The sequence below is a fragment of the Triturus cristatus genome, chromosome 4_1 (assembly GCF_964204655.1).
Source record: "Triturus cristatus chromosome 4_1, aTriCri1.1, whole genome shotgun sequence".
NCBI lineage: Eukaryota > Metazoa > Chordata > Amphibia > Caudata > Salamandridae > Triturus > Triturus cristatus.
The window spans coordinates 397,087,166-397,108,529 of NC_140585.1; the positions used below are offsets into that span (position 1 = coordinate 397,087,166).

Consider the following 21,364-nt stretch of genomic DNA (forward strand, 5'->3'; position numbering starts at 1 on the left):
ACGTCTGGGGAGGTTGAGTCGAGTACATCTCAGAGTTCAACGGCGTGTTTGCGGGTGGAACGGGTGTTGAGAAGAATGCATCTGAGGTGGTTGCGTTCTTTCACGGTGGGTGGGTTGGCGGATCGGATGCTGGTGAAGCTGCTGTTCCGGCAGAAGAAGGGTCCTTGGGTGCGCTTCGGGGCGGCCAGGAAGCAGGTGTGTGATCGTCCACTGTTGAGTGCGTGGAGTGTGCTGGCATTGTAGCGGAGACGGGCGCCGTGGCATTCGCGGGGGCCAGGGAGTCTGGTGCTGGGTGCGGTCCAGGCACGGACGGGTGCAGATGGGCTTGCCTTAGGCACACCTTCAGCGTGCCAGGGGTGCGGCCGCCATATAAGGGGAGGTGGGAGGGCGGAGCAGCTGGGAGGCGTGAGTGGGGCGGCGAATGGACGAGCAGTGGGGCGGGGACGCAGGGGTGGGAAAAGAGCGGCGGGATACAGAAGGCAAAAACAAGGGGTGCCAGTTATGAACAACAGTGCAGAAAAACAGAACAGAAAACAAGAAGGCAAAAACACCTAAGCAGAATACAGTGGCAGAGGCACAAAATTAAATAAGCAGTAAGGCAGCTGGGAGAGCGGGGCCGGGAACTTGCGGCAGCAGCGGGATTGAAGACACGGACACACAGGTGGTGCTGTGCGGCGTGGGGAGCGGCCTAACCTGAAAACAGGGTCAAGGGTCGCTTAATGAGGCTTTAACAGAGCCTATTTTGGAAGTTTGGCAGAAGCCCCTGTCTAATCCTGCAGTTTCTCGTTCGAATTCAAGAAGGTACAGGCCTGCTCCTGGGGATCCGGCTTTCCTGTCTTCGCATCCATCATCGGAAAGGTTGGTGGTCCAGGCTTCTTGTTCGAAGCAGTCTTCTGGTTCTTTACCTGGTGATAGGGATTCTAAAAAATGGAGCAGGCAGCAAAGAAGGTGTTCTCTTCTGCTAGTATGGCTCTGAAGTCCACAAATGCAACCTGTCTTCTTTGGGAGGTATATCCATGCTTTGATGGACTCAGTCAAGCAGTTAGCTCCAAAGTTGCCTGTAAAGGATCAAATTAATTTCTTGGAGGCCTTTTCTGATTCTCAAGCTGCGGCCCGTCAGGTGATACAGTCTGGTCTGGACCCTGCTGACTCTGTGGCTTGTGTGATGGGGTCCTCTGTGGTGACAAAAAGACAAGCATGGCTTAGATCGTCCGGATTTTCTCCCGATGTTCAAGCGACTCTGGTGGATTTGCCCTTTGATGGGTCAAGACTGCTTGGTTCTAGGGCTGACTCTGCCTTGCAGCGTTTTAAGGATAGCAGAGCTACTGCAAGGTCTCTGGGCCTCCAGGTGCAGTCCAGGGGATACCGCTACAAGCGGTATCGTGGTTATGGAAGAGGTGCTTCCTTTCGTGGCCGTCAGCAGACTCAACAGGGCCAGCAGCAGCAGCAGAACCCTTTGTACAAATTGTACAGAGGGAAGAATAAAGGGTGTCTTAGGGAAGCCTCTCGGCAGCAATCCTCCTCCTCCTCCACTTCTCCTCCCGCCACCGTTGGTACTACAGGAAAGCAGTTCTAGATCCCCCATCTTAGAACATGTTAGTCCGGTAGGGGGTCCGGTGTCCCACTTTCTACAAGATTGGAAACTGATCACTTCAGATCGTTGGGTTTTAAATCTAGTAGAGAATGGGTACGCCCTCCCTTTTTTAGAGTTTCCTCTTCCTTACCCTCCTCGCCAGGGTTGGTGTTCAGAGGACCACTTACTGCTTTTGCAGCAGGAAGTTCTTACCTTGTTACAGAAAGGTACGATAGAGGTGGTTACGGAGCAGTAAAGGGGTCAAGGATGCTACTCCTGGTATTTCCTGATCCCCAAAAAAGACGGTCGATTAAGGCCGATCTTGGACCTCAGGATTTTGAACCTTTACCTCAGACAGGAAAAGTTCAAAATATTGACCTCTGCTTAGGTTCTTCTTGCGCTGCAACAGGAAGACTGGATGGTGTCCATCAATCTGCAGGATGCATATTTTCATCTTCCCATCCTGAAGTCGCATCAGAAGTATCTCCGGTTCACGGTAGGATTGCAACACTATCAGTTTGCGGTTCTTCCGTTCGGTCTCACGTCCGCGCCTCGAGTCTTTACGAAGGTGATGGCGGTGGTAGTGGCACATCTCAGTAGGTATGGGGTTCCTGTTTTCCCCTACCTGGACGAATGGCTGTTGAAAGCAGAGTCTCCGGAGTTGGTGTTGCGCCACTTGCAAGCAACAACACAACTGTTGTTCAACTTGGGTTTCTCGATAAATGTACCCAAATATCACCTGGTGCCTTTTCAGCGCAGCCTGTTCATAGGGGCAATACTGGACACTTCTGTGTGTTGAGCATACCTGCCTCTGCAGAGGATTCTCGACATACAGAAAATGACTCCTTTATTTCACGATGGAGCGGTTATTCCAGTCCTGAAGGTCCTTCGCCTGCTCGGTCTGTTCACTTCCTGCATACTGTTGGTCAGTCATGCACGCTGGCACTTGAGGGCACTCCAGTGGTGCCTCCGCAGGCAGTGGTATCAACACAATGGAGATCTCGGGGAGAAGGTTAGAATCTCCAGAGAAGCTGCAGCGGAGTTGACTTGGTGGGGTGTGTAGGGCAACCTGTCTCAAGGAAAGCCCTTTCAGCTTCCTCCACCTGTGGCCACAGTGATCACGGATGCCTCCGCTCTAGGGTGGGGTGCTCATCTGGGGGATCTGGAGGTCAAAGGTATTTGGTCTCCAGAGGAAAGGTTGCTTCACATCAACCTTTTGGATTTGCGGGCGATAAATTTGGCACTAAAGGCTTTCCTTCCTTCCCTTCACGGTCAGTCAGTTCAGGTCCTGACGGACAACACTACCGCGATGTGGTACATCAACAAGCAGGGAGGTGTAGGGTCGTATCGTCTCTGTCGAGAGGCTCTGCGACTCTGGTCCTTGGTTCAGAACCATCAGATTTGTGTGTTTGCAAATCATTTAGCCGGTATGCTGAATGTTCGTGCGGACAGTCTCAGTCGGCATTACTCGGCCGATCACGAGTGGCGGCTTCATCCGGAGGTGGTCCATCACATCTTCCAGATGTGGGGGTCGCCTCGGTTGGACCTGTTTGCCACCCACGAGAACGCACACTGCCCGTTGTCCTGCAGTCTCCAGTATCTGGTGCAGGGAGCACTAGGGGACGCGTTTCAATTGGATTGGAGCTCACAACTCCTTTACGCGTTTCCTCCCATACCCTTGATTCCTCGGGTTCTGAGGAAGATTCGCCGGGCCCAAGTCATATTGATCGCTCAAGATTGGGAGTGGTATACAGATCTTCTTCACCTCTAATCGCACCCTCCGCTCTGTCTCCCTCTCAGGGCAGACCTCCTCTCGCAGTCGCAGGGGCAAGTTCTACACCCTCACCTCCAGAGCCTGCTCATTCATGCCTGGAGATTGAACGGGGCAACCTGAGTTCCTTCTCTCCCACCGGATGTGGTGGATGCTATTTTATCGTCCAGGCGACACTCCACCAAGTCTGTTTACTCATCGAGATGGTTTAGATTTGTTAAATGGTGTGGAGAGAGATCCATTGATCCTTTAAAGGCCCACTTGTCGCATGTTCTTCAGTTTTCCGCTGTCTTTGGCCCAGCAGGGTTGTGCTGTGGCATCTGTTAAGGGCTATTTGTCGGCGTTTCTATGTTTGCCAGACCAGCCGTCTTTATTTAAGTCCCCCATTGCCATGAGGTTCATTAGGGGCCTTACAAATAAGTTTCCTCCCACTCCTTTCATTATGCTTCAGTGGGATTTGAATCTTGTTCTTACCTTTTTAATGGGTTCTCCATTTGAGCCTCTTCATACTATCCTTTGAGGCTTCTTTCTTTTAAAACGGTCTTTTTGATTGCCATTACCTCGGCTAAGAGGGTAAGTGAGCTTCAGGCTCTTAGTTTGAAGCGTCTATTCTTGACCATTCTTGCAGATAAGTTGGTTCTAAGGACCAGGGCTGCTTTCCTTCCCAAGGTGGTTACCCCTTTCCATATGGGTCATATTTTACCCACCTTTTATCCTCCCCCTCACCCTTCCAAGGAGGAGGAGAGACTTCATCGTTTGGACCCTAAGAGAGCTATCGGCTTTTATTTGGCCAGACCAAGTGATCTGCGGCTGGATGATCAGCTTTTTGTGGGCTACGTTGGGAAGATGAAAGGCAAGGCTGTGCACAAGCGGACTCTCTCCAGGTGGATTATCTTGTGCATCAAGATTTGCTACGCCTTGGCCAAGAAGGACCCTCCAGAAGGTATCAGAGCTCATTCCACTAGAGCTAAATATTATTCTCCTGCTTTGGCTAGGGGTGTTCCTGTAATTGATATTTGTAAAGTAGCAACTTGGGACTCCCTCCATACTTTTGCAAAGCATTACTGCTTGGATTTGGAGGTTAGGAGGGATCGCCATTTTGCACGATCTGTGTTGCAAGATTTTTTGGTCAGGTGGACACCCTCCTCCGGGATAGTTACGGCTTTGGGATTCTATTCAGAAGGTGAGGAATTCACAGGCAGAAGTATCCATCAGAAAGAGCAAGTTACTTACCTTCGGTAATGCTTTTTCTGGTCAATATATCTGACTGTGGATTCCTCACTGTCCCATCCGCCTCTTCGTTGTCCACCTGTTTCTACCAAGAAAATGCTTTAACTGTTTAACAAGAGTGTTTTTTAAATATGGCTTTATCATGCTTATGTTTTAATAGTGAGAAATGTTTGATCTTTTACTATTTCTCCATGTCCTTATTGGGTTATGCATTTGTATATATATATATATATGTTTAGTATACTATGTATACATGTGAAAATGTGTAGGTCCGCCCGTTTTCCTCGTTGGCACGGAAAAAATGGGTGGAAATGACATCATCATGCCGACAAGGTCCTTTTATGGTTCCGGTGATGTCACGCGGTGCCGCGAGCGAAGCCATAGCATTATGACGTCCTCATCGACGTGGGAGAGCTAGGAAAGAATTTCCGCGGAATGCTGGCGCAGGGGGTATTCAGAAGGTGAGGAATCCACAGGCAGATATTGTATCCACCAGAAAAAGCGTTATCGAAGGTAAGTAACTTGTTCATTTTGCCCTTCCGCGGTCCGTGCAGGTAACAGCAGTGGGGCTGCGTGGGGGGTTTCGAGCGACGACGCAGAGGGAAAGTTAAATAAATAATAAATTTTCCCTCAGCATCGTCCCTGGAAATCCCCCCCACTTGGCCCTACCGCCCCACCACTGTTACCTGCACAGACCGCGACTGATTTTGCACTGTCTGCCGGCTATATGGATCAGGAGTTTTGCTGGGGGCATGAGCGAATGAGTGAGAAACTTAAATAATCTATAACCACAAACAGATCAAATGGGTTTCCCAACAAATGAGTTAAACATTCCATGAAAAGAGCTTTGTTCTCTCTCAGGCAGAAACTGCTTATTCCAAAACCAAAAAGTTGGGATTTTTCCAGAATTGACCGAAAGATTGAAAAGCCAATGTATAGCAGGCTCCAATTGATGGGCGAGAGCAGCCGTGATATTGGGGGGACAGATATCCAATGTTTTTATTGTGTCCCTCAAACCCAATAGGGACTTTGTTTCTGTGCTTTCTTGTTTGTGCGAGTTATGCATATGCTTCGACAGTATTGATAGAACCTGTGGAAGAGCTCAGGTGGGAGTTCTTTATTGGCCTGCTGAAAGTACTGCAGGTCACGTGTTTGCATGCTAGTGGACAGTGATTTCACCATCACTTATGTGAATGGTGTTGTGACGATTGCAGACACTGGCCATAGACATGGTGTAGGTTGTCAACACATTTAAATAGCGGGGAAATGGCTGGAGAGGTGTAATGTGTTCACCAAGGGTCATTATTCGATCGGTAACTGAAAACATTGGTAGTATTTCAAAAACAATAAAGCGGGACCTCATCGTTTTAAGTCATTGTCACCCAGTTGATCGTTGTTTCATGCATTTGAAATCCTGTGTTATTTGTTGCTTGTGTGTACTTCCAATGTCTTTGCACTTGGTTCTGTGTGGACCTTGACAACAGTATTCATTCATGTAGTAAGGGGAGTCTATAGCCTCATACATAAAAGTAGGGAATGACCATTGATGCAAGCCCTGCCTGTGACTGTAGATCATGGTTTTCAGCTGTCTAGTTCAGAGCAGTGCTTAATTTGAGCCGGTGGTTTCCGGTGCGCAGCACTGGCACCTAATCATCAACACCAGCACTTTTCATAAATGAGCAGTAGTTAAGAGTACATTAATTTATGGGGAGATTAAGTGATTCGCCCATTGTTGGACCTAACGTCCTGGAGGTAGCTTGGCTCAGGCCAACAGGCTTTTATCCCACTATGGCAGATCGTGCTTGCATCACACCCAACTCACACCTTAACGCAACACCACTTAAAAATGACACTACACCGATCAATTTTAAAGTTTACCAGAAGTCTTTATCTTTCCTTCTCAAACGTGGTTAATCAGTATCACATTTCAGAGTAAAACATTTCATTGCATTTAAATTGTCAGTACCATTCCCTTCTTTACTTTTGTACAGCAGCTACTTAAACACACTCAGGGATTCCCATCCTGCCTTGACTCAGGAGCGCTAAGTTAAATCCCCGCAGGGGACGCTCTGCCCAACGTTGACATATTACACAATTTCAGAAAATCATTTAGTCTACACAGTGTTCTTCTGACAGATGGTTTCTCTAACGGCTATACTCTCTGACTCTTATACTATCCCTGACAATTAATTTATTACATTCAGATACTAGCTGGAGAATGACATTGCTGCTGGCAGTTACTCAGTTACATCTAGGCAGTTTATTTGTAGGTTCTTTATCATCACGATTCATCCCTCCCAGTTAGGCAGTACACATGAACTCTCGCTGTTACCAGAACTCGATCTGCTGCCTTCAGCACTATGCGTGAAATTACTACTACATTGACTTTAGTCACACGTGGGATTAGGACCATGTATCGGTGTTTTTAACCTCGACCCTGGCTTCCCCAGGGACCGACAATCTGGTCTAAAAGGACGTCATCTGTCCGTAAATGTGGGCTCTCATGTGCTCTCCTGTGCTCTCTCGGCTCTCCCCCCTTCTTTCTATGCCCAGCTTACTGTTTCCTTGGTGTCCTCCTCTCACGAAGCTCAGCGGAAACCGGAGCCGAGTTCCCACCTCTTCGGGGCAGACGGGGCTCACTACGCTGACAAGAAGATCTCTCAAAGGGGGGAAGGCGAAGAACAGGGCACAACCACCAACCGCCTCCCCCAAGGACTACCCTGCGGGTGGGTCTCCTCCGCTGGTGGAAGCCTCGCTCCTCCGCTCCCCACAGCCCGCTGGACTCACTCCCTAGCGGTCTCCACAGGCCAGGCGCTGTCCCAATTCACCTCCGCGTCCTCAGTTCAGCACTCCCGCAGCCGCCAGAAGCAGCGCGGCTTGCGGGGGCGTGGCCTCCTCTCTCAGCTGGCAACAGCGGGGCGGCGCTTCGGCGTCTGCCCCGCTCACGTGACTCCAGGCGGTGGCTTCAATGCCGGATCCGGCCCGCACTTCCTGGATGCGAGTCTCTCCTCAGCCGGCTGACGCGATGCCTGCCAGCACTCCCCAAGAGGTCCCGTCACTTCCTCAGACCTCCCGGCGATCCCAGGCCTCTCCCTGGGCCACAGGCAGCCTCACGGACCCGGCACTGCGGCGGTGAACGGTCCAGGTAGGGCTCAGGCGGGGGGGGGGCAGAAATTAAGGGAGCCGGGCTCACATGAAGCTGGTGAGAAGATCTCTTAGTTACTGGGCACGGACATCTCCCCTTTAGTCAGGGATGATGGACACTCGCTAAGGCCAGCCTGATTCAACATCCAGACCCAACAGGGATGAGGGATAGGTAGTCCCAAACGGCGATTCCTTCCCGGGTCCTCTTTCAGGGATACTGACTACCTGGGAGTCCCCAGGGTAACGATGTCCTTATAAGTCGTTGGCTGCGTTCAGGGACCGGTCAGAAGGTTGAGGGTGGTGTCCACTGATGAGGGAAGTCGCGCAGACCCTAAGACCTGTCCATTCCCTATCTAGCGCAGCCACCTCTCCACTCAGGTGCCTTACTCCTGACTACCTCACAGCTCAACTAAGTCCTAAAATGGCCGCCCTGCCCTCACCTCTATTTATCACCTGGGGCCTGACTGGCCAGAGTGGCCCAGAAGGTTCCGGAACCTCTCATGGCAGTCTATGGCTCAGGTGTTGATGTGACAGTTGGGACCACCATTTTGTGAGACTAACCTCCCTCTTCCTGTTTCTTCAGTGAAGCACCTTGCGCCTCTCCCTCAGCTAGTGAGAATGAGGCGCCCAGAGCCTCTACATTAACACCCAAAAAGTAGTTAGTGGACAGAAAAAAAAATGAGAAGGAAAAGGGAAAAAAAAGAAATGAGGAGGGAACTGCCAAAGGGCTGACAGGTCTAACACCCATATTGAGGATATTGAGAAGAGACTTGCACCTGGTTCCCCAGTTCTGAAGTCGGCAGCTCTGGCCATTACGCCACATCCTCTCTCCATTTTCATGGTTAGTAGTTGGTTCTGTTTTAAGCAGTGCTAACAGGAGAAATGGGCTGGTGCAAGTTGCCTCCTGACGAGAGATTTTGACAAAATAACCTCTGGTTGAGGGTGTTCATTTAAAAGAAGAGAGAACCCCACTGCCAGAGTTAATTCAACCATAACCGTGGGTGCAGAGAACAGGAAATATGGCATGGAGTTAAGCAGCATTTTACAAAAAAAAGGACAGAGTACCCAACCGTCAATTGTGTATTCTATTCACTTATGTAAGCAACACACATCATTCAGTATGTCCTTTGGTATTAGGTTGCATTAAGTAGTCTTTATATGTAGAGTGGAGTAATGGTTTGTATTACTCAGAGATCTGTCTTGGTTCAATACAGTTCACTAGTTATTTATTGGCAAGATCAAGTGCTAACAAAGCTTTGCAGTTGTAGAAGTGCTATCTGGTTTTGCTGTCCTTCAACGTGTTATGAGCTGCTTTTTCTGACACCCCTGAGGGTAACCCCAATTCAAGCTATAAGTCTACCTGAGTTCTCACTACTGGAGCCTCACATTTTACAGTTCACATTCATTGCACTTCTTCAGGACTCACCTTAAGTTGCCTTGGTTTCTAGAATTGATTCTGTTCCGCAGGTAACTTGCGCTGCTGCTTGCTGAAAAGCATCTCCTCTAGACAAACTGTATTGGAAAAGAGTACAGTCAAAGACTGTTTAACAGGGTCCAGTCCAGAAACCAGTGCAATTGTCTACCAAACAATTAACTTTTTGTCTTGAAATATGTAAGAAAGTGAATTATTAGTTGGGGTAAATGGAAGTTCACCACAAGAAATAAAGTCACACTAATCTGTCAGGTCAAGTGAAAGGTTTCAGTCGTTTAAGCCTGAGCTCAGACAGCCTTAACTTTAAGTGAATGTATAAGGCATGTATTAGTACCCAAACAGTTAAAAACTCAAAAACACAACAGAATAAAAATCCCGCTCCAATTTAGAAAAATAGAGTAAAATGTAATAAACGAAAGTACAACAAAAAGACAAAAATCCAGTAATGGTAAAAATTTGATCTTTTAAAGATATAAGTGAAAAAGCACCAATACAGCACCAATGGCCGTTTATGATCCTATTGTCCAGGACATAGATGCAAATTCAGGCTGCACCTCAATGGAGCATGAGTCAGATAAACCAGGTAGACTTGTCCCAGTTGGAGATTTTACCTGGGGAGTTAGTCTCTGAAATGGAAGCCAACATTTTCCAGAAGATTGTAGACTGTGTCCCAGAAGAGTTCAGCGAGGCCAGATAGCCATTGTACGAGGTCCTGCTGAAGTCATTGGTTTGGGCAGGAAAAGCTCTTAGAAGGAAAATTCAATTTTTTCCCCCTGGGAAGAATGCTTGTCTACCAGATACCTTTCGCACCTTCGCCTGGTCAAGATTTCTACATTCAGACCAAGTCTTTTTTTCAGCACCCAGAATCCTGCAGCAGGACAAGGTTGCAGGCTCTATCCAACGGTGAGTTCCACTAGGCCAGATACCTTCTCTCAGAGAGCTCACTGAAATGGATTTGCTGCTGCAGAGAAGTTCCAAGCAAGAGAAACCCGTTTCTTTAGCCCAGTGAATTCGACCCTTGTGTTGATTGGCTTGGATCGTTGGTCCTGCTCCTCCGGAGGTCTGGAAGGCCAAATATTTTCTAAGACCTAAGTTTTCAGAGTTGTTAGGAAAAGTCCAGTTAGACAGTCAGGTGTCAGGGGTTGGGGGTCAGGACTCACTCCAGCAGGGGCCAGTGACCGGGTTCAGTGCAGGTCCAGTTGCTACTAGTCAGCTGGGTACTTCAGGGAAAATGCCTCTTGCATCTTGATGTGTCCCTGTAGACACACAGGAGATCAGCCAACTGACCCTTGCAGTCTACAATGCCCTGAATACAGGTTGGAGCAGGTTCAGCTCTTAAGATCACCTCACGGGTCACAAACAGCGGGTGCAGTCCTGCTTCTGTTCCTCCACAGGTCCAGAAAGTATTCTGAGGACGGTGCCTTGGGGTTCCACATGTATGCTTGGCACCAGCTAGTGGGTGTGGGTGACTCCTGGGTCCTTCCTGACCAATGGTGTAAAAGTATCCACTTTTGAAACAGCTCTTGATTGTCCTACTGCAAACAATCCCATAGTGACCTTACTTCCAAAATCCAACATGGTGAAACACTTATCCCCTTGTGCAGAGCCTGGGTGCTCACCCAGAGGTTTGATAATGATAGTAAGCAGTTCCCTCATCTGTGGTCACTCAACACCAGTTCTGGGGTAGCTCTCCTCCTGACCATTGTTGACTACTTACAGCTTGAAGCACATACTGCCACTGGATGTGTAGTGTCTGGGGAGCTGCTTTGCCCTCAGAACAGAAAGAAATAAAGAAAATAAAGCACACCTCCCACCACCCTGTTACTAAAAGGGAAGTGGAAGGATGGCATGAAATCGGAAATAAAAAGTCTGTTTTGGGGATGATAAAAAACATAAAGACATGCCAACCAAGTGTCTGGATATTGTTAGGATTTCTGCTGGCCTGGCTTTCCAGTGTGATGAAAATGTGAAGGGCCATTCAGGAATATTAAATATTAATGCATGCGCTGGGACCCCATCTGCTGAAAACACCTGAACACTTGAGAAGGACAAAGCCTCATCCTGCCCAAGATAAAACAAGGTGGACATATTTGAATGACTCCAGTGGCAAATTGACGGCAAGGATCTATGTAGAAGCACAAAGAAAACTACATGTTTTTTTAAGTTGCATGAAAAGCTTATGGCAGTGTCATAATAAGTCTAGTAAAAGTTATTTGGGTAAAATTAGAATAAAACGTTTTATGTTCTAAGTTTTACATATGTAGAACTTTGTAAAAAAATTGAAAAAATAAACACAGCACCATGACAGGCTCAGAAGGCATATTTTCTGCTGCTGGTAGTCAAGAAAGGTGTCTAGGGCAAGGAGAGTCTTGCAGAGCTCCTAATGCTGCTGATGCAACTTTTGATGGTGCTGCTGGCCTGCCCCTTTTGCTAACATTGCTAACACAGGGAGCCGCCCAAGATTAGTTTCCTCATAAAGTCATTCCTCCTGCTTACAATAGGAGCTTCTACACAACAAAGGGCGGACATTAAGCAGAGCGTGCAGCTAGGTAGTAAATCGTGCACAACTGCCATGCCTGCACAAATTAATAAATAACAATAAACAGTTAAAAAAATTAATAAAACTAAAAATGTCTTGCTGTGAGCCTTCGGCTCATCCAGTTTAAGTATTTGCACAGAGTCTATTTCACTCGGGTTAGGCTGTATAAGGCGGGCCTGGTGGCCTCTCCGCATTGCCTCCGCTGCCTGACTGCTGAGGGGACGCTGCTCCACACGATATGGGACTGTCCTGTGTTAACTAGGTTCTGGCGGGGGGTCTTGACCTGTCTGTCGGAAGTGCTGGGGTGGGATCTCCCACGGTCCCCCAAACTGGTGCTCTTGCATGTGATGGAGGATATAGGGGGCAATGTCTATAAGCGCCATCTGATGCTCCTGGGTTTTACGCTAGCTAAAAGGGATATAGCGAGGGCGTGGAAGGCGCCAGTTGCACCGTCCATATCTGTCTGGAAGACCGGTCTCGATTTTTGTATGGGATTGGAGGCCCCCATCTATGTGGCGCGGGGCTGCCCCCGTAAACATTATAAAATATGGAAGCGCTGGGCAGACTACAGGGGACTAGATTTAGAGCCCATGTTGGAGGAATAGTTGGGTGGGGGGTGGACCGTCTCCTTCCAGCCCTACAGAGGCATGGCACACTGGAGTGCCGGGCGCAGCCGAGCTTGGGGGGTATGGGTCATGGACGGCACAAAATAGTGGTTGAGCATAGATCTGCTGCCTTGACTGGATGGACAGTGCGATGGGTGGGGGAGGGGGGTGGGGGGTGGTGTTATGTTTTTTTAAGGGAGGGGACTGCATTGGTTCTGCATGTCTCTTTTGTAATTTACACACGATATCTCATGAGGAAAATGTCAAAGCTGGTATGTTGTCTTCTGATATGGCTGAAGTCTCTGGGTCACGGAGCTTCGCATGACGTGTCTTTGACTAATAAAATTTGTTTACAAAAAAAAAAACTAAAAATGTCACTTAAGCCCTGATATGGAATGGCGCTATTTAATGTTTGGAAGACCACATTGTGCAGAGGAAAAATTCTTTCACTCACAGCGAGTGTAGCCAGTCGCTGAAGTGTGCTGACACATTGCACTGTCCTATATACTGTATTGGGTCGGAGCAAAATGTGAATGACAGTTCAACAGATCAATGGATGAAGTCTCCTGGCCAAAAGCCCCCTATAGGTATGTATGTTATTGTCAGAAAGTCATCCTTTTTTTCCCTGATCAGCCCCATTTTTTGACTGATACTGCTGGTTACTGACTCTGATTGTGTCCTGGGCTCTGCTAACCAGACCCAGTGCTCTGTTCAAAAGGTATATGGTAATTCGGTGTAATTACAGTTGGTATGCAACCTCCCTGTAAGCTCCTAGTATATGCTAGGGCATGCAGGTTTAGAAGCACAGTAAATTGAACACACTTAAGTGTGCACTGCTCTGTTGCCTGCTATCATTTTAAAGGTAGCCGTGCTTTGCAGGCTGCTTTTAAAATTACAGTTTATTCAACTTCGACTTTGGAATTAAAGCTACTTCAATCGTAAACTACCTTATTTGTACATATAAGTCACCCCTAAGGTCTCCCCCTGGGGTCCCAGGGGTAGAGTGCCTTGTAATTGTAAGCAGGGACATTATTAAGGATTTTTATATGCCCTGGTGAGGAAAAATCTACCAATTGTGTTTCCCCCCCATTGTAGTACATTAGCTCTATAGTATAACATGGGAATACCTTAAAAAGGTATAATTAGTGACAGGAGTGAGCTAAAATAATTCAAAGACTTAAAAGAATAGATATGGTAAATCTAACAACTTGCCTAGGTGAGATTTATTACGGAACAGAAATTGTAGAACTTGCTATTCTGATGAACCAAAATCCTGCCTTCTACCAGCCGTTCCTGATTTGCCAGCATTTGACAGGGTGAGCCAAACTGCTCTGATGAGATGTGAAGTGGCCTGCATAGAGACAAAGGACATCTGGTGGGAGGAGATTGCATATCAATGAAGAGCATGTGTATGCTTAGCAACATTCATGTCTGTGCCTTCTTAATGTTTTAGTATTGAACTGAAGAGAAGTGAATAGAGATTGAAATTGGATACCATGCGTGTGAGTGAGAACGACTGTTGGAGAATGTCTTTAAGATGAACTCCATCAATCAGAGGCAACTGCAGATGACTTTGTGTGGTGTCTCGAAGACAACGCAAACATTGTTTGGGAACCATTGAAGAGCTGGACCCACATTGATACTTCCGCTTGCAAGTCTTTAAAGGCCACAGAGCAGTAGTCCTTACTACAGTCTTACAAGTAAGGTTTGCATCTTTGCATGCAAAAGGTCTGCCCATGAAAGCACCGGTGGAGCAGTAACCCAGCCTGAAACCTCACAGACTCATTGGTTTGAAGCCCATGTTTGGATCAGATTTGCATGTAGATATTAATTTTTTGAAAAGCTAATTTTAGTGAGTGGTTCCAAGATATTTGAAGTATATATAAGATATTTGGTTGTCATGGTTTCATTGATGGATTTCCTTTATTTCAAATGATTTTGATATACATTTGTAATTGGGTGTAGGCTTTCTTTAATATCTTTTGCATTTTTAATGATTTTGCAGAGTTCTTTAAAGGATTTCAGATTTCTTTTAAGTGCCCAAATAATAATTGTGCTATTGCTGTAATTTTTTACAGTGAGTTTCTTAAAGTCAGGCATACTTTATTGGATATCAGCTATGAGCACTATATTTTGCATGTTTGTTTACCACAGGTCTTATTGAAGGTGTTTTACCAGGCTTATTGACCTGCTGTGAAACACAGCACTTTTCTTATGCCTTTCCTTATAACGTTATTCATGTCTGCAATAAGGATCCCCAGTGGATTTTTCATTTTAATGTCTTGGAATTTCTTTAGGAACTTTTGGAACTAATACTGATAGGATAATGAATCACTTCTGCCATTGTTATGCATAGACCGTGAACCGTCACTGCATCTCCCAATAAATGCATACATGCCATCACTTCATGTTCAGCAAATGCTGGTATTTTTTATAGATTTGTTTGCCTGTTGTAACAGGACAATGTTACCAGGTCCTTAAATTGTACTTTTTATCTACCTGTTGCAGAGGCCCTTGCTTAGTTTTTAACTTTACCCATACTGTGTACCACCTTATAATGCTCCTGGTAGCTAACAGCCTTCTAACATTTCTGTTTCTTTTATTGCTCACTGCATTTAGTAGCAAATGTTCAGTGGCTCCTGTACTCTGAAATGTGATATTCAGCAAGGTGTATTTTACCATCCAACATATAGCTATTGCAACAAAGAGCAAATTCATCTAAAATATTCCTGAACTATTGGATTTGCAATGCTTTTTCCACTATGTTATTGACTACTAAGGGCACAGGATTGATTCATTGTGCACCAGAAATGTTCAATCATGTATATAGAACTTATGCCTTATCCATAGCTACTCTCTCACTTAAATATCTTTTAAAATACACACCTAACCATTACTTATCCGTCCCTTGCTTGCCACTGGTGTGTGATCAGTGAGCAGACAGTTTTAACCTGCAACTTGTAACACTGTTGTTATAAAGCAAACTTATGGTCAGGGCTTGAAAACTGTATGTAAAGTTTGTCTGCTACAAATATTCAATTGTTAATTTTGTAACAAATATATAATATGTGGTGTGAAGTTCATTTCCATTCCGGTTACAGCTTTGGACCTGAATGTGTTACTCAATATATCAAATCAAACTGTATAGCAAACCCCTCTCTTTCATACGGCCTTGACACCATTAACTCATAACCATATTTATATCTAGTACATTGGCCTACTAGCCAACCAAATTAAAATGCAGCAAAAGGTGCAAAATGAGGTCAGAGGAATTCTAATGGCATAATGTAAACGTCTATGAAATGCAGTGGGCTGATCTAAGACTTGGGGACAACCCGTCCATGCAATAGCTAATGGAAACAAGCATTGGCAAAGCCGATAGGTCTCGCTCATGGGCAAGCTATTGGCTTTACCAATCGGATGGTGGGTAGGCAGGAGGAAATAACAGGAGGGTGGGTGTTAGCCAATGTGTGGTTAATAGTGGATGGCACCAAAAAAAGCAAATTAGAAAAAATAGGCTTTACAGTGTTTTTGTGCAATCTAGAATCTACATTCTCTAAATCAATTAATCCAACTCATGGATAAAGGGCGGAGTCAGAAACATCCAGATTTAGTGCGATCTGCTGCTAACACCTAGGCCACCGTGCTACTTTCCCTAGCTATGGAATGAAAACAGAGGGAAATTGGTTGCACGTGGCAGGGGCTGCTTTTTGAATTAGGTCTTTTGTCCACTGCAGGACACCATAAGGCTCTGACAAACTGCTCTGAATCTGTCATCTGGGTGGGAAGAGAGGGAGAAAGAAAGACTGCTTTCCTGTAATTACAATTGCACTACAAAAGCATCATGATCGTGCTTTCCTCCCACCGGACAGTTCATCCCCCGGTATGACACAAAACAGATGGCTGTAGCTTCTCAATCATGGCCCTGTTAGGGTAAACTTTGCTATTCCAAGAACAAATGAGAGGTTTTCAAGCTTTGCAGATGATACACAAACACAGAAAGCAAATAAATAATTTAAATAACATTCAAAAGTCAAAACACACTTGCTGCCAAGACATGGAACACCCTCCCCACCCCTCTGCGACAGACTTAGTACCTGCTGACCTTCAGGAGACGTCTCAAGACCTGGCTGTTCGAGCAGTAGCTGCTCCCCCCCCCCTCCCTCAGCGCCTTGAGACCCTCACGGGTGATTAGCGTGCTCTACAAATGCTTGATTGAATGATTGATTGATCTTTAAAAAGCCTTGCAGATGCATATAAAAATAGAGCTTTACAGAGGACACACGAACACAAAAAGCAAATAAATAATTTCATTCTGAAAACAAATAAAACTGACATGCTGCAAACAAAATGGAAAGAAATATTTAAAAAAATAGCTTTAAAAAGCCAACGTATGCTGGCTTACACTTACATACAGAAAGCAAAATAATAATAACAACAAGTTTTAAAGCTTTACAAGCGACACATGAACAAAGGCCAGTCTTCCAGAAACACTTACAGAAAGCAAAGAAAAAAATAGTGTGAAAAACGAACCTAGCTCTGTGGGAGGGTATAACACACGAAAAGAAGGGACATTTGCAAGAGAATTACAACATAGAGGCAAGGATTTCCAAATGACGGTCTGAATGACAAAATAAAAAACAATGGACGGGCTGTAAGCCCACAGAGTGTATATAACATGTCTTGAAGAGACAGCATATGCGCTGTCTAGGCGATAGCTAAAAAGCTGGTGGCTGAAGAAGACTTACCTGAAGTCCACTCCCTAAATGTATTTCTTTTTGTTGTTTTTTGCAGTATTGATGACAAGTGATCAGACAGTCTGTAGCCAGACCTAAATATGAACTGGTATATTCTGAAGATAAATATGGTTGTGTTATGTAAAACTTAAAAGAAAAAAAAAGAGCAATCACGAGTATTATGGGGAAAATGAGAGATTAAAAACAAGGGAAATATTTTGGGCTTTAGAGATTTCCAGATGGGATACTCCATCACAAACGTGGCGAGTGTCCCGTCCGCCTTATTAGAAGTACAGTATATGCTAACGCACTTGTAATTAGGTGAATGGAATATCCATCATGTTTTAACAAAATATCCCATCCACTAAACTCTAAATAAGGCTGTATGTCTATAAGGTTGTACATTTAACTCAGAATATATCTGACAACAATGTTTCTAAGGGCATCGTTTTTGGCAACTGAATTTCTAAAGTGTACGAGTCATATAGTAGAAGGCATTTTAGCCACCTCCTGCAAGCATTTATCGCATAAATTCCCCAGGGCACCTGCTACATAAGGTGGAGTGTATCCTGTTTACTTATCTTACTTGTTTAAATAAAGCAGAGGAAAAGGATTTGAAATATCTGTCCTCAGTAAAAGAATCTTATCCAGTGCAAACACTGTGACCGGATTTAAGAATATCTAGAGTACCTGAGCAGCATCTCCAGATAATCAAAGATTTTTATAAACAAAATGAATAGCTTTCTCACAGTGGTACAGATTTGGAAATAGGAATTCTTATTGTTTTATTTTTTTTAATGTTTTATTGTTAGCACGCTGCTGTCTAAATATGGTGGCCATATGCTGAAATACAAAAATAAATTAAACAATATATTAATTGCATATAATTTAAATAGAACAGGAAGGGTGTTCACAGTAGGTATTTATACTTAGAAGAGGTACAGAAATCACTTTTGGTTTTAGTGTCCTTCACAGGAAAATCTGATTTGAATTACTGTAACCCAAAAATATAGCATAAAGAAATCAGAATGACTGAAAAATAGAAGAAAGAGATAAATAATGTAACAAAAAAGGTAGACATGGGCTGACACATTGCATGATGCAGTATGCTGTGATAGGCAAGAGTTACATGTTAATAACAGTTGAACAGACAATTAGATGAAGGGGGCTGGCACAAAGTGCCGATTTGTATGCCCATATGTATGTTTTTATTATTTCTGAATTGTTTTTATTTTGAAGTTCTCGACACAGCTCAAGCTGTCTCTAGAAAAAACCCTGAAAAAACAGAATGTGAAGATGAACATGTTTATGATTCTTTATTGTTCCTAGCATCTTATTAGGATTTCTGCTTAATAAAGTGATTTTAGTTAGGGAAAATGTGTCCTTCTCTTCTTTGCAAAAGGTGTAAGAATGCCATATGAAAGTTGTTTATCATTGCTCATTTGGTGACGTTACTTCATAACTGTAGTTTAGGGTACAGAATCAAAAGGGAAATGGGTAATATAGCCTGATGTAGTAGAAACGGCAAGAGAAATGGGAAGGCACTGTGTAAATAGACAGTCTTTTTATTCTTTTTCTTAGTAATTCTATGAAACTATTTTTGTGTACAAAAGTGTAATTATGTCTCTTTCAGGTATTCGTAAACCATCGGAATCTTGTGAAAGCATTTAAAGCTTTTGATGCTACCCGCTATGGATTCATCTCTTTGGATGCCTTCAAATCAGTTATTGACAGCTTTATCTTTCCATTACCAAATGGAACCTTTCAAGAATTAATGAGCAGGTAAGAATTGTCTTTAAATATTTCTTTCTAAAAATGTAATACTGCCACTTGGAAACCAAGAAGCTCATGTATATGTAACATTGGAGGGAAGAATGTGCCAATAGATCACATCTTTTGAATTAGTCTACACAATTGCCAAATTCTACAAACTCACTTCCTCGTCTGGTGTATTCCACATTATCGTACTTTCTCACGGTTTAATTAACAGAGGTGTGCTCATATGGCCCACCTTAGCCTTCGAGCAGTTTTGATCATTTTGAACATAGATTTGTTTCAGGGTCTACAATATTCATTGCTATTCTGCGATTTTTCATAGGGCCCAGCATCACCTAACATGCAAGGGGATGACCCACCTCTAAGACCCCTACTCCCTTGGCTGTGGGCGATGCTTTTGTGCTACTGTGAAGCAGCCAGCCTATGTGACATTTTCGGGGGTCTCGCAGTGCTTTTTTCAGGAAGGCCGCATTAAGTTGCCGTCCACCATTGTAGCAGTTGTTAAATAGTTTTAGCAATTAACATTTTCATCTACTCAAGAATGGCAGGTGTTTATGCAGGCCTGTTTGCCCTAAGCATCTGTCCTTTATTAATCATCTGCCATTCAGCACTCCCTAAAGGCCATGCAAATAGTTAGTCCACTCCAAATTGAATGCAATTAAACAGATATATAACAAGGTTGTAATGACAAGAACCATACATCGTCCTGGATTGAATTAGTCCGAAACATAAACCTCAGGTAGAAATGTTATGTCAGTACAGTGGAGAGTTAGAAACCTATAAAAGATTGTGGCAAACTAGGGTTGGGTAACTCGGAGCGGTATACGTTGCCAGGGAACTGGGAGTGTAGACCCATGAGCAAGGCAGGGTAAGGGGTATGCGAGGTGAGAAGTCCAAAATAATTGAGGGGAGATGCCCGAAGGTGTTGTGAAACCTGATAGGGGTAATGAGTTTTCCCGGCCGACACTGGCGACAACCTGGACGACACAGGGCTAAGGTCTCCTGGGTGTAGAGAACATCCCCCCACCAGTAAAAAGAAAAGGTTAATGAGGATATGGTACCTACAGGCTAGGTCACCACAAAGTCGGCGAGAAATGTATCCCATGTTTTAGCAACCGGACGCCGTTGCATACCCTTGGCCCCTTGCTTGTGGAGTTCCATAGATTCTGCTCCAGCCAAGGCAGTCTGGGAACAATGCCAGGAGGTATGGGTTTTTTCTAATTCCATGTGATAGTGCGATTCGCCACTATCAGAGCCTGGTCATAAAATCGAAGGGCCACTTACAGTTTTTTTAGTGTTTGTAGATACCCAAAACTGCTTTTTCTCATGTATCTCCCCATGGCAAGTGAGTAATTGACACTATTTTTTGAAGATAGATTAGACGGCACCAAAATATTAGCAAAACAAAAAATGCTTTTTCCTATGGAAACTAGGTCCTATAACTACCAACTGGTGAAAACCACAAGGTAATATTGTATTGCATTGTAATTTCATTTATATAACGCTTACTACCCCTGACAAGGCGTCGGATCGCTTTTTTGGCGAGTAGCACGTAACCCTGTAACCTATAAAGGATTAGCGTTGAATATAGAATAGTGAAAAATGAAATTAATTTGAGAGGTAAATATGTTAGTCTGTTATTTGGATTGAGAAGGATAGTAGCATATATAGCATAGGCCATGTCTCTTGTGGTCACAACTTTAGAGGAAAAAAAGAGAAGTTGATTGGGAATTGATCTGACTACACTACATGGATTGGTGTGCCGATCATAAGCGTCCCTTCAGAGCATACCTATATGAGGTAAAAGTGAGAAGAGCTGTGATACATCAAGGTTTTTTTCATCTTCACAGTGTAACTTGAAGAGCTCAAGGAAGATATTACAATCTGAGGACAGTGAATTTGTAGTAGAGAGCTCAATACACTGTTTTACAAAGAATATTGTAACTGTAATTGCGTTTATATAGTGCTTACTACCCCTGATGTGATGGAATTAAAATTTAATTCCCTCCTACTAGACAATTAGTGAGCTCCCCTCCCTTCCCTGCCTTCATCAATCATCTAATTTTTCCCTGAAACCCCACCCTTCCCTGTCCGCTCCTCTCCCGCCCAAGCAAGGCATGGCACAACACGCTCCCTTATATTCAGATGAATATATTAAAAAGATATTAGAGGGCCCTTCTCTTTTCTCAGACACAGCTGATATTAGCACTACTGAAAGTACGATTTTTGACCAATTAGAAAAACCCACCCCAAAATTCATCAGATTACAATTGATGATCCGCATGCTCACTGAGTATCTAAAAACGGATACTATACCTGAGGGTTTGCAAGTTCGTAATATACCGGGGGTTTTCACTGAAATTAAGAAATATCTGACTGGCTTTAGTCACATAGGAACAACCTGCTCAAGACACTTGATGGTCTTGGGCATAGATATAGCAAACGAAGAAGCCAAAAAGCTAGAGATAAAGATTAAAGACATTGAAAGACAGATAAAAGACAATAGCGGGATTAAAGACGCAAAAACCCTTTTAGATAAAGCCGAAAAAACCCTCTCT

The 21,364-nt window shown here is 44.6% G+C and overlaps 1 protein-coding gene across 1 annotated transcript in view; it reads left to right on the forward strand.

Moving 5' to 3' along the window:
• EFCAB6 (EF-hand calcium binding domain 6) overlaps window positions 1-21,364 on the forward strand; it is an 879,195-nt gene that overhangs the window by 295,336 nt on the left and 562,495 nt on the right. Inside the window, exon 9 of the mRNA XM_085652469.1 lies at window positions 18,664-18,812. Coding sequence (XP_085508595.1) covers window positions 18,664-18,812 — 149 coding nt within the window. The remainder of the gene's footprint in view (window positions 1-18,663; window positions 18,813-21,364) is intronic.